The following is a 12,658-nucleotide window of genomic DNA, read 5'->3' on the forward strand; positions in this document are numbered from 1 at the left end:
TTCCGTATCCAAACTCTCCCCTCACCCCTCCCCTCACCTCGCTCACCCCTCCCCTCACCCCCTCACCCCCTCACCCCTCCCCTCACCCCCTCACCCCTCCCCTCACCCCCTCACCCCCTCACCCCTCCCCTCACCCCCTCACCCCTCCCCTCACCCCCTCACCCTTCCCCTCACCCCTCCCCTTACCCCCTCACCCCTCCCCTTACCCCCTCACCCCGCTCACCCCTCCCCTTACCCCCTCACCCCTCCCCTTACCCCCTCACCCCTCCCCTTACCCCCTCACCCCTCCCCTTACCCCCTCACCCCTCCCCTTACCTCGCTCACCCCTCCCCCCTCACCCCCTCACCCCTCCCCTCACCCCCTCACCCCTCCCCTTACCCCCTCACCCCTCCCCTTACCCCCTCACCCCCTCACCCCTCCCCTTACCCCCTCACCCCTCCCCTTACCCCCTCACCCCTCCCCTCACCCCTCCCCTTACCCCCTCACCCCTCCCCTTACCCCCTCACCCCTCCCCTCACCCCTCCCCTTACCCCCTCACCCCTCCCCTTACCCCCTCACCCCTCCCCTTACCCCCCTCACCCTTCCCCTCACCCCTCCCCTTACCCCCTCACCCCTCCCCTTACCCCCTCACCCCTCCCCTTACCCCCTCACCCCGCTCACCCCTCCCCTTACCCCCTCACCCCTCCCCTTACCCCCTCACCCCTCCCCTTACCCCCTCACCCCTCCCCTTACCCCCTCACCCCTCCCCTCACCCCTCCCCTCACCCTTCCCCTCACCCCTCCCCTTACCCCCTCACCCCTCCCCTCACCCCCTCACCCCTCCCCTTACCCCCTCACCCCTCCCCTTACCCCCTCACCCCTCCCCTCACCCCTCCCCTTACCCCCTCACCCCTCCCCTTACCCCCTCACCCCTCCCCTTACCCCCTCACCCCTCCCCTCACCCCTCCCCTTACCCCCTCACCCCTCCCCTTACCCCCTCACCCCTCCCCTTACCCCCTCACCCCTCCCCTTACCCCCTCACCCCTCCCCTCACCCCTCCCCTCACCCCTCCCCTCACCCCTCCCCTCACCCCTCCCCTCACCCCTCCCCTCACCACCCCGCTCACCCCTCCCCTCACTTCCCCTCTCACTGCCTCCGCCCCAAAGCTCACCCTCTCACCCCTCCCTCACACTCCCCGCCCCCCCTCTTACTCACCCCCTCACACTCACCCCTCACGCTCACCCTCTCACCCCTCCCTCACACTCCCCGCCCCCCCTCTTACTCACCCCCTCACACTCACCCCTCACGCTCACGCTCACCCTCTCACACTCACCCCCTCACTCTCACTCACCCCCCTCACACTCACCTTCTCACACTCACCCTCTCACTCACCCCCTCCCTCACTGCTCACTCACCCCCTCACACTCACCCCTCATACTCCCACCCCCCTCACTCACCCCCTTCCTCACACTCACCCCCTCTCACTCACCCCTTCACACTCACCCGCTTCCTCACCCCCCTCGCTCACCCTCTCACACTCACCCCCTCACACTCACCCCCGCACACTCACCCCCTCACACTCACCCCCCCCCCCCCCTCACACTCACCCCTCTCACTCACCCCCTCTCACTCACCCCCTCTCCCCCTCTCACTCACCCCTCTCACTCACCCCTCACACTCACCCACTTACTAGGGTGGGGAAGGGCTGGGTGGGGGGTGGGAGGGGTGGGGCTGGGTGGGGAGGGGCTGGTCACCCCGTGGTGCCCTTATAAAACTCAACGTTTCACCTACTCACGCCGGCTTGTGCCCGCCCTCACAGTCGGCCATATTTGCGGAATACACCACGCCGCCGTTGACCCTGCAGGCCATTGACCGTGCAACCCAACGTTCCTACCAGCTCCCTCCACAGGACAATGTGTTTTCTGGGACACTATTTTTTCCCAGGGGTGTACTTAAACTCCGCGACTGGGGTACCAATCAATCCCAAATCGGTGCCACTCCGCGATGTCGAAATGAAGCGAGGACGATTGTGCCGAAACCCTGAACGCTCGTACGCACCGTAGCGGTGCATCGTAGTGTACAGTTCGTCGAGATGAGTCGATTGCCGCGTCGCCGACCATCAACAGACTATAAATGACTGCATCACGGATATTACGCGAGAGCCGGGGTACTATGGTACCCCAGGGAACCGCCATAAGTTTCATATAGCGCCTTAATACAAATGCGTTGTACAGCAATCATAACATCGTACCTGAGATGATAGCAGTTGAATTAAAAAGAGTGCGGATATGAATTTGAAGGTGGTTGTGTAGCTACGGTGATAGTAGAAGAAGCGTGAGTGGTTAAGGAGGGGTTGGGGAAGTGATAGAGGTTGGGGTTAGGCCTGGTTGTGGCTGGGGCAGGGGTAGTGATATTGGTTGAGGTGATGGCTATAGGGGTTGGGGTGGTGTTGCGGTAATGATACGTCTTGCGGTAGGCCTTGTCGTAGCTGGGAGGCTGGGGCAGGGAGTAGCGGTAGCTGGATTGGCTAGGGTAGAAAAGATGGCGGTTGTCTTAAGGGGGCAACTGAAGCAGGTTAGTGAAGATGTTAGTTTTATGTCTCGAGTCAACCCGTAACTGCTGCGTCTGCCCTGTGACCTCCTGCTCCCCCTCCTGCCAGCAGCAACGAGAGCCTCCACGTGACGGGTAGCCTCAGGTCTCTCCCTCTTCCATCCTGCCGAGCGTCCACCCACATGATCTTCCCAATCAATATGCTCTCAAATAAGCTAGTGTAGTGTATACCCAGTTACTTCATGTGAATAGCTCAGCTTCTTGGAAAGTATATTGAGTACGTTGATTAAATTGATGTGGTTTATATTTATTCTAGATTTGAAGCTTTCGTGACTGCAATGATTCATACTCTTTAGTTCTTTCGGTAAAGTCACGTAGGTAAAAAATGAAATAAATAAAAAAAATTCATTTTTATTTCATTTTTTACCTACGTGACTTTATTTTTATTAATTTTAATTTCATTTTTTACCTACGTGACTTCACCGAAAGAACTAAGAGTATAGTTTATATTTAGTTTTTTCACATCGGTTTATTGTATGGTAGTAGGGTAGAAGCAGTTCTTTAGCATCAATATGCTAAATTCCTCTGTTGATGTGTAAATTCCTTTGTCAAGGCGCTCTCCTCCCACCCAGCTTAAAAATACGCTGCCAAGCTTAGCAGTGTTCATTGAGACGCTGTCTTTCCGACAGCTCTGTTTTTTCACCTGAGGACGGCTGCTTGTGTTGTGGCCGAAACGTCGTGAGAATGTTATTATATGTTTTATTTTTATTATTTTATTATTTCCCTTCTACGTGACTTTACCAAAAGAACCAAGCATATGAATCCCTGCAGTCACGAAAGCTTTAAATCGAAATTTGATGGTCACGAAATTGTGTTCTATGGGTAAATGCATCACCATGAGCGTGTGTTTATCAAATTGGCATGCACCTTGACCTTTCCCCTGCGTTAACGAACCCGGGCAAGTTGTGAATCGCAGCTGTGCCGTCTGAGCGGGTGACCGAGCAGCGCTATCATTGGCAGCAGGAGCAGCAGCGTCAATAACCACGCGGTAGCCAAAGTCAGTATCACCAATGCATTTATAAACATATTGCAAAAGCAACAACACACAATAACGATGTTAAGCACAATACCGTTCGTTAAGATCTATGTTATATGTATACGTAATTATTATTATTAAAAAGTAATTATAAGAAGTATAAATAACCCGGGCGCACAATTAAGCTTATTATTATACAGTACTTATCACAGTATTACATGCAAATTTACAATATTCCATATTCATGAGTATAACAATGTTTATCTATTTTTTATTGAACATCATCACAGTTTATAACACTGGCCTCATGTGCAATTACGAACCGTTCGAATTATGAACGAGTCTCAGGAACGTATCCCGTTCGTAAGTCAAGGACTGCCCCCGTACTATAATATAAATATTAATAATTACAAAGAGTACAAAATGTATAAATGACCCGGGTACAAAATTAGTCCCTCTCCGCGGTTCTCCCACAGCAGCAAAGGCGCCGGAGAGCACGTCCAATGCGGCGCAGCCACCCCCTCCTGCAGGGACGCGCGCGGCAATGGGACTCTGTGACCTCCTCCCGCTTCTCGCCGTCGTTTTCCTCCTTCCGCCTCTCCTCGTCGCTCTCCCCCTCCTCCGTCTTCTCCGTAGCTGGGGCGTCGTCATCTCCCAGCGAGGCAATCCCATGGCTCCCCTCCGCCTCGATGGACACGGCCCAATCCGCGGTATCCTGAGGCCGATCTGCTCCGATTTGGCTCTCTCCCATCCCCTCGATATGAGCATCCGATCCCTCGGCATCCAGAGATGGATCGTTGTCCGTGCTGATTTTGATTGAGGCAATGTACTGGCTCTGATTGCTCTCCCTCTCTTCGACTGCCTCTGTGGAAACATCCACTTCCTTGGCGTGCAGAGGCTGACGGCTCTTGGTGGAGGTTTTGAGTGAGGCAAGGGAATGACCTTCACTAACTTCCATTTCCTCAACGGAATCGCCCTCGTCCACTTCCATTTCCTCAACGGAATCGCCCTCGCAAACTTTCATTGTATCAATCGAATCGCCCTCGCAAACTTCCATTTCCTCAACGGAATCGCCCTCATCCACTTCCATGTCCTCAACGGAATCGCCCTCGCACACTTTCATTGTATCAATGGAATCGCCCTCGCAAACTTCCATTTCCTCAACGGAATCGCCCTCATCCACTTCCATTTCCTCAACGGAATCGCCCTCGCAAACTTTCATTGTATCAATAGAATCGCTGTCGCACACTTTCATTGTATCAATCGAATCGCCCTTGCAAACTTCAATTGTATCAACGGAATCGCCCTCGCAAACTTTCATTGTATCAATAGAATCGCCCTCGCAAACTTTCATTGTATCAACAGAATCGCCCTCGCACGCTCCCATTGTATCAACGGAATCGCCCTCGGAAACTTTCATTGTATCAATCGAATCACCCTCGCAAACTTTCATTGTATCAATAGAATCGCCCTCGCAAACTTCAATTGTATCAATGGAATCGCCCTCGCAAACTTTCATTGTATCAATGGAATTGCCCTCGCAAACTTTCATTGTATCAATAGAATCGCCCTCGCAAACTTTCATTGTATAAATCGAATCGCCCTCGCAAACTTCAATTGTATCAATAGAATCGCTGTCGCAAACTTTCATTGTATCAATGGAATCGCCCTCGCAAACTTTCATTGTATCAATAGAATCACTGTCGCACACTTTCATTGTATCAATCGAATCACCCTCGCAAACTTTCATTGTATCAATAGAATCACCCTCGCAAACTTCAATTGTATCAATGGAATTGCCCTCGCAAACTTCCTTTGTATCAATGGAATCACCGTCGCACACTTTCATTGTATCAATAGAATTGCCCTCGCAAACTTTCATTGTATCAATAGAATCGCCCTCGCAAACTTTCATTGTATCAATCGAATCGCCCTCGCAAACTTCCTTTGTATCAACAGAATCGCCCTCGCACACTTCAATTGTATCAATGGAATCACCCTCGCAAACTTCCATTTCCTCAATAGAATCGACCTTGTCCACTTCCATTTCCTCAATAAAATCGTCCACTTCCATTTCCTCAATAAAATCGTCTACTTCCATCTCCTCAACGTAATCGTCTACTTCCATTTCCTCAACAGAATCGCCCTCGCAAACGTCCATTTCCTCGACGGAATCGCCGTCCCTCATGTCCATTGCCTTTGCGCTCTCAACGTTGCCGCTGCTGCTCGTGGTGCAATTAATTGAATAGAAACCACTGCGGCTCGTGAGGACAGCCAACGTGGAAGATGAAAGGTGACCAGAGTCAGGAGGCGCAACGGTGGTGCTGCCGATCGTCGTCAGAAGCGTAGGGGGGATGATGATGGAGGTCGGACACGGGGGGGTCACGGCCAGGCGAGCGTAATCCGTGGGGTGGCACGTGGGTTGAGGAGATGAAGCCCAGAAGGGCAATGGCTGGACTGCTGGAGCCGGGTGGGGGGGGTCGGCGTTGAACACTGGTGCCACGTGATGCTTGGGTGCCGGCCCTGGGGTGGTGTTCATCCACGAGTGCTTGAGAGCACTCGCCGGCGTGCAGCGCGTGTCTGGGTTCCAGCTGCGGGCGGACAGAGAGACGAGTAGCCGTGAGGACATTCGGCATGAGGGGCGATTTCATCTTTGGCCTCGTTCGCACGCAAAAAGTGCGGTGCAGCTCTCCAATGGCATATCCGAGGTTTGATGCAAAAGACAATGATTTCATGTAATTGTAATAAAGGTCGTTAAAGCGACTTCTGGAATTCGGTCTTTATTCATCTTTCATTACAACACTCCTTCACGCTGCTGACAGGCAGCGTGAGAGGGATAGAAAGAGAGAGACACGTGCAGCCACGTGGCAGCCTGGACCCCCGCTCTTGCGTGGCCTCTCCCCTTCGTTCATTCCAGTTCTGACCACGTGTTGTTCGTCTCCACCCCTATTTAATACCCGGGTCACGTGGTACGTTTCCACCAATCCTGGTTAGCCTCTATGGAATCTTCCAGACTCCACCGTAGGCTCCCGGGACCACGCCCTTGACTCGTCTCCCCATTGGCTGTGGCTAAAGCCAGCAGAGCCAATCCTCTACTTACAGCTGTCACCTTTCCATTACGTCAGGGCCACGCCCCCAGGCTTCCCCCCATTGGCTATGGACCAGGACCGGCAGAGCCAATCATTGTGACGAGTTGTAATCCGTCAACGACCCGGATATATCCTCACATTACATAATGAAGGGATATGAGTTAGAACTAATATTAACTGCAATGAAGATATAGAAGGCACAGAGAGGTCCTCCTGCAATTGTCCGTAGATCTGTGGGTCACGTTTTATCTGCCCAATGCATGGTGCCCCTTACGTTTATAATAGCTCATGCTGTGTGAGGCAAGTGATGGGACCATGGCAAAGACGTGTACTGCTGGAACGGCACATTGAAACGTGACTTGGATTTCATAATTGTTTTTTTACCCTTCTATCTGGCAACAAAACTGACACTTTTTTTTACAAGGAGTCATGTTTGCATAGACCACAATGCATGCAGCCATAATGCAAACAAAAAACACAACTTTGATAATGATATGCACTGTCCTTGAAGTTGATTGGTCCACACCCTGACTTGGATTTGTTAAAGAAGTTGGCGGAAAACCCAGCGGATGCGACACTTACCAAAGAATGGAGTTGATAAAGTCCAAAAACCCCAAGTCCCTGGACCCCAAAAACTGGTTGAGTGAGCAACGGTGAGTCTTGTGCTGGCGACATGCCCAGTTGAGCCTCCCATATACGTCTGTACCAGGGACAACCGAAAACGATGTGAGTGATTCAGATTATTATTATCGCTTAAAGCTGAAGCGTGTGTTGGAAATTGAATGTATTTCACTTCGCCGTACAGCCGGCTGAGGGATGTCACACCGCGACATCACAACTTGAAGAATCGTCGCGTGCAGTTTGCTCACCAAAATACTCGTCACAATTTGGTGAAGCGGTGAGCATCTCGCGCGGAGGTTTGCCCAGAATCTGAAAGAAGATGGAACGTTTGTTGTTATGCTACTGGAGGAGTTAAGAGGATACTTATTCATGTCTTGGCTTGATGAGTACATCCTATTGATTAATTCATTAATTATTTAGCAATAAATTGAAGACTAATCGAGTCGAGCTGTCTATAATGTCACGTGAGCTTAAAGTGGATTCCTGCTCAAATGAACATTGAGGAAGTGCTTATCTCCCGTTTGTAGCAGCCCTGAAACAGCAGTAGAAAATCAATCCACATTCCTGTGACAGGGACAGGTCCAGCCATATGCCAACCACTGTTCACTTCTTAAATCTTAATTTGGAGCTTTCGTGACTGCAGGAATTATTCTTTGGTTCTTTCGGTTAAGTCACGTCTAAAAATAAAATAATAAATTAAAATAATAGCGACGTTTCGATTGCAACACAAGCAATCATCATCAGGCATAAAAGAAATAGCAATAAAAATCTAACTAGAAAACTATAGACAGACATAAGCAGACAGACATCACAAGGACACACAGAGAGAGGACACATATTGGCACAGAGAGAGGGGTCGTTTCTGTGACGGTCCCTTCCCCAACATAGTGGTACCTAACACATAGCAGGCTTTCGCCACCAATATTATTCATTATAAAGTATTTTGGGGATTAGATCGCGTTATTTATATATGTGTCGCAACCCTCCACCGCCCGACACGGCCAATCAGTAAAAATTGTGTCACGTTGACAAAAGACAAATATGATCATTGGTTTTTTACCCTTCTATCTGGCAACAAAACTGACACCTTTTTTTTTACAAGGAGCCATGTTTGCATAGACCACAATACCTGCAGTCATAATGCAAACAAAAAACATAACTCTGATAATGTATGCACTGTCCTTGAAGTTGATTGGTCCACACCCGAGACAGCTTTCCTTAGAGCCCAGTCTCACATGGGTTGGACCAGATGACGCCAAAAGGCTCCTTGTTAAAAAGGTGTCAGTTTTGTTGCCAGAGAGAAGCGTAAAAAAACAATTATCATATTTTTTACTGGCAAATGAGGTTCCAATGATGTAAAAAACAAATAGTTCACTACTTTAGCCCACCGGTGTGTTGAAGAGTGAATCCACAACATTTACAATTTTTGAGTACGACGTTTCGCTGGTAATTACATCCAGCATCATCGCGCAATTTGGCAAAAACAAAACCTATCTAATCAACCTCAGAGGGATGATTAGCCGATTCAACCCTCAACCAGGATTTTAACTAATCTCACGTTTACAGCCCTGAGACAGTGGTAAAAAAATATCTACATTGCTGCGGCAGGGGTGGGTCCATCCATACGACAACCACTGTTGACTTCCCCCACATAGTACTCATTTTATCAACCCCAGAGGGATGATGGGCATGGTAACTCTCAACCTTCCATTGCCGGCCGGTCGCTCTACCGCTGAGCCACCAACGCGAGCTCCAGCTGCAACAACCCGTCAAAGGCACGGTGCCAATATCCACACACACGGCAGCTACATTGAGCGACTCGACTCGTAGGGTGACGTCACGTTACCTCCGTGATGCCCACGATCTCGTGCAAGTCGCTGCAGCATGGCAGCAGCTGTTGCCCAGTGGACAGCTCGGCGAAGATGCAGCCGGCAGACCACATGTCGAGCGGCGTGCCAACCCGTAGGTTCAGCAGAATCTCGGGGGCCCGGTACCCTTGGGTAGAAAAGAGGTAATCGACTGCGGAGGAATGAGAAGAAAGAATTGTAATGTATTACTTACTGTTAGTAGCTCAGCTTATTGGAGAGTATATTTAGTATACTGATGATACTATGTAGTTTATACTTTAGTTTTTTACGTGGTTGTTTAGTTACTGCAGCTACATACTATTAACACTTCTTCCCTTTATTAATGCTACCCCTATCCCCTCCCTTTGATGCTGCTAATCCTGCATAATGCACGGCATAATATGACTTTCAAACCCCCCGCCCACCTCCTACGCATTTCACAAGTAGTACTAATCACATACCTGCATTTCCCATAAATATGCTAAATTCCTATTGATATGCAAATTATTTTGTCAAGGCGCCCTTCCCCCCTTCCAACCCAGCTTAAATATACGCTCCAAGCATGGTGGTGTTTCATTCAGACGCTGTCTCCCCGACAGACCTGGTCTTTACCTGAGGACGGCTGCTTGCGTTGTGGCCGAAACGTCGTGAGAATTATTTTATTATGTTTTATTTTTATTATTTTATTACTTCCCTTCTACGTGACTTTACCGAAAGAACCAAGAGGAGAAGAAAGGAGTCAATCATTCACCCTTTCACAGCTGTACATCCACCCCCTGCAGGCAGCCACTTTTTAACTGTATTAATTCTGCAAACTGGGATCAGGTTAAATATTTTCAAAATGCTACGGAGCCATGAATCCTGGTTCCTCAAAGTGCACTGTTTGTCTTCATCCAGATGTTGTCGCCGCCACAAAATGGCAGCAAGCCACGTGAGGGCATTGCCGGGTCAAGGTAGACGAGACCCCCGCTACTGCTAAATGGCTAACATTTATTTTTAACCCGACACATATTTCAGATAACAGGTTCTGTCGGAAGATATAAAAGAACGTTAGTACACTTTGTATCAAGATACGTGAAGTGTATATTACCCGACTCATTCTCGAAGAAACTCAATCCGAAGTCAGCCAGCTTGATTGTCCCCATCTCGTGGTCTTTGATGAGGATGTTCGGCTAAAATAAAACATGAAAACAGTTGCACATTACATTCTGTATTTAACCAGATGAGAGCCCATTGAGATGATCACTGTCCGTGTGGAACTAAGGCTGAAAGTGTCCACACATTAGCTCTGTCCATGTGGCTGTAAGTGGGTGGGGAAGTAAAGATGATCCAACACGAACAGAATTTTAACATAAGGTTATCCGTGACAAAACAAGTTAGATAACAGTAAGACATTTCGCTTGAATATTGTAATGCTGTAAAACTTTACGGATAATAGGAAAAATAGTGGGGCGGGTACAAGAATTTGTCGTGTGTTGTACAGCTCCCAGGGATAATAGGAGCCACATAAATTAGGGTTGTGGATAAGAGAAGCTCCACTGTGGTAGGTGGCTGTGACCAGAACTAAACTGGCTACCACGTGGCACTGGGGGCTAGAGGTGCATAAGGGCATAGACTGCTTTAAAAATTAAGGCACAGCCCTGCAATTGCTTGGTCAGGCAATTGCTGGCAGAAGAGCCTCGACTGAATGTGGCTCTGGAGAGCCCCTCTAGAGGTTATTTGGCCTACGCTGCCATGCTGACTTGAAAAAGTGAGAATACCCACATTTTACTCCACACATTCAACAGTGATGGACTCATTCGTATTGCACGGTGCACATAGGAGGGAGGGGAATGAGGGGGGAGAAATTAGAAGACTTCCAACTGCCGCGCCATGAGAAATCGAATCGAACCAATGACCTCTTAATTCTAGATTTTAAGTTTTCGTGACTGCAAGGACGCATACTCTTTGTTTTTTTCGGTAAAGTCCCGTAGGGTAAAAGAGAAAACAAATAAATTAAATCACGACGTTTCGGACACAACACAAGCTTCCGTCTTCAGGTGGAACCGTCACAGCAAAATTACTGTATCAAGTGAAGAGAACTCTAAAAGATACGACCTTATATACTGTACTGGTTAAGGGGAAGGGGGAGGAGCCAGGATGGCCAGGATGGCTCCTCCCCTTAACAGTAATTCTGCTGTGACGGTTCCACCTGAAGACAGAAGCTTGTGTTGTCTCCGAAACGTCGTGATTTAATTTAGTTGTTTTCTCTTTTAACCTACGTGACTATAATGAAAAAACCAAAGAGCAATGACCTCTTCTTTACAACCTCGGTGCTCTGACCATTCCACCGCGGCAGCGTCCCTCACTCGGATCTGCCGAGCACAATTCTCAACACTCACCGCCTTGATGTCTGCATGCACCACGCCTTTCTTCTTTAGAAACTTCAGAGCTTTCATCACGGACCGGGCGTAGCGCTGGACATTGACCAGAGGCAAGGCTCCATTCTGAAACACCTCCCAAAGGCTCCCCTTGCTAAAAGCAGGACACACAGCACAGAGTGCGATGTAGTCACAAACACAGCCTCGCTTGAAAAGTCGCTGACACATCGCCTACACGCACGACGAGGAGTGAAACGCCATGAGGGGGAGGAAAGGAATTGGAGCTTTAGTGATGCCATGCGCACTCGGTGATGGTTTAAATGGCTTAACGATACAGGGTGATTACCACAACGTGCTGCACAGCAGGAAGATTGGCCCTTTCACGGCTGTCAGTTTTTTTTTTACATCTACGTAACCCTGCAGGCAGCCATATTTGAAAGTTAACTTTGCGAACTTGTATCTGGCAACAAAACTGACACCTTTTTACAAGGAGTCATGTTTGCATAGACCACAATACCTGCAGTCATAATGCAAACAAAAAACATAACTCTGAGTGCACATTATCAGAGTTATGTTTTTTGTTTGCATTATGACTGCAGGTATTGTATGATAATTGGTAAAAAACCAATTATCATATTTTTACTGGCAAATGAGGTTCCCATAGTGTAGATGCTTGCCCCGAGCTCTCATACTCTGATGGTGCATTGTCTTTGAGTTGTGCGCCTTTTGGCGTCATCTGGTCCAACCCATGTGAGACTAGGCTCTAAGGAAAGCTGTCTCGGGTGTGGACCAATCAACTTCAAGGACAGTGCACATTATCAGAGTTATGTTTTTTGTTTGCATTATAACTGCAGGTATTGTGGTCTATGCAAACATGACTCCTTGTAAAAAGGTGTCAGTTTTGTTGCCAGGTAGAAGGGTAAAAAACCAATTATCATATTTTTACTGGCAAATGAGGTTCCCATAGTGTAGATGCTTGCCCCGAGCTCTCATACTCTGATGGTGCATTGTCTTTGAGTTGTGCGCCTTTTGGCGTCATCTGGTCCAACCCATGTGAGACTAGGCTCTAAGGAAAGCTGTCTCGGGTGTGGACCAATCAACTTCAAGGACAGTGCACATTATCAGAGTTATGTTTTTTGTTTGCATTATGACTGCAGGTATTGTGGTCTATGCAAAC

The 12,658-nt window shown here is 49.0% G+C and overlaps 1 protein-coding gene across 1 annotated transcript; it reads left to right on the top strand.

Annotated features, from left to right (window-relative positions):
- The first annotated feature begins 3,018 nt into the window (after window positions 1-3,018).
- On the top strand, window positions 3,019-5,873 carry LOC144950910 (uncharacterized). Its single transcript, XM_078881077.1, has 2 exons — window positions 3,019-3,585; window positions 4,041-5,873. Exon 2 carries the CDS (start codon window positions 4,502-4,504, stop codon window positions 5,807-5,809), a length of 1,308 nt encoding a protein of 435 aa, XP_078737203.1. The 5' UTR covers window positions 3,019-3,585; window positions 4,041-4,501; the 3' UTR covers window positions 5,810-5,873.
- The last annotated feature ends 6,785 nt before the right edge of the window (window positions 5,874-12,658 follow it).

This window comes from Lampetra fluviatilis, chromosome 60 (assembly GCF_964198595.1).
Source record: "Lampetra fluviatilis chromosome 60, kcLamFluv1.1, whole genome shotgun sequence".
Classification (NCBI taxonomy): Eukaryota; Metazoa; Chordata; class Hyperoartia; order Petromyzontiformes; family Petromyzontidae; genus Lampetra; species Lampetra fluviatilis.

Bases quoted from the DNA above. Each gene is read 5' to 3' on its own strand.
- LOC144950910 (XM_078881077.1), top strand. From the start codon at position 4,502: ATGACCTTCACTAACTTCCATTTCCTCAACGGAATCGCCCTCGTCCAC.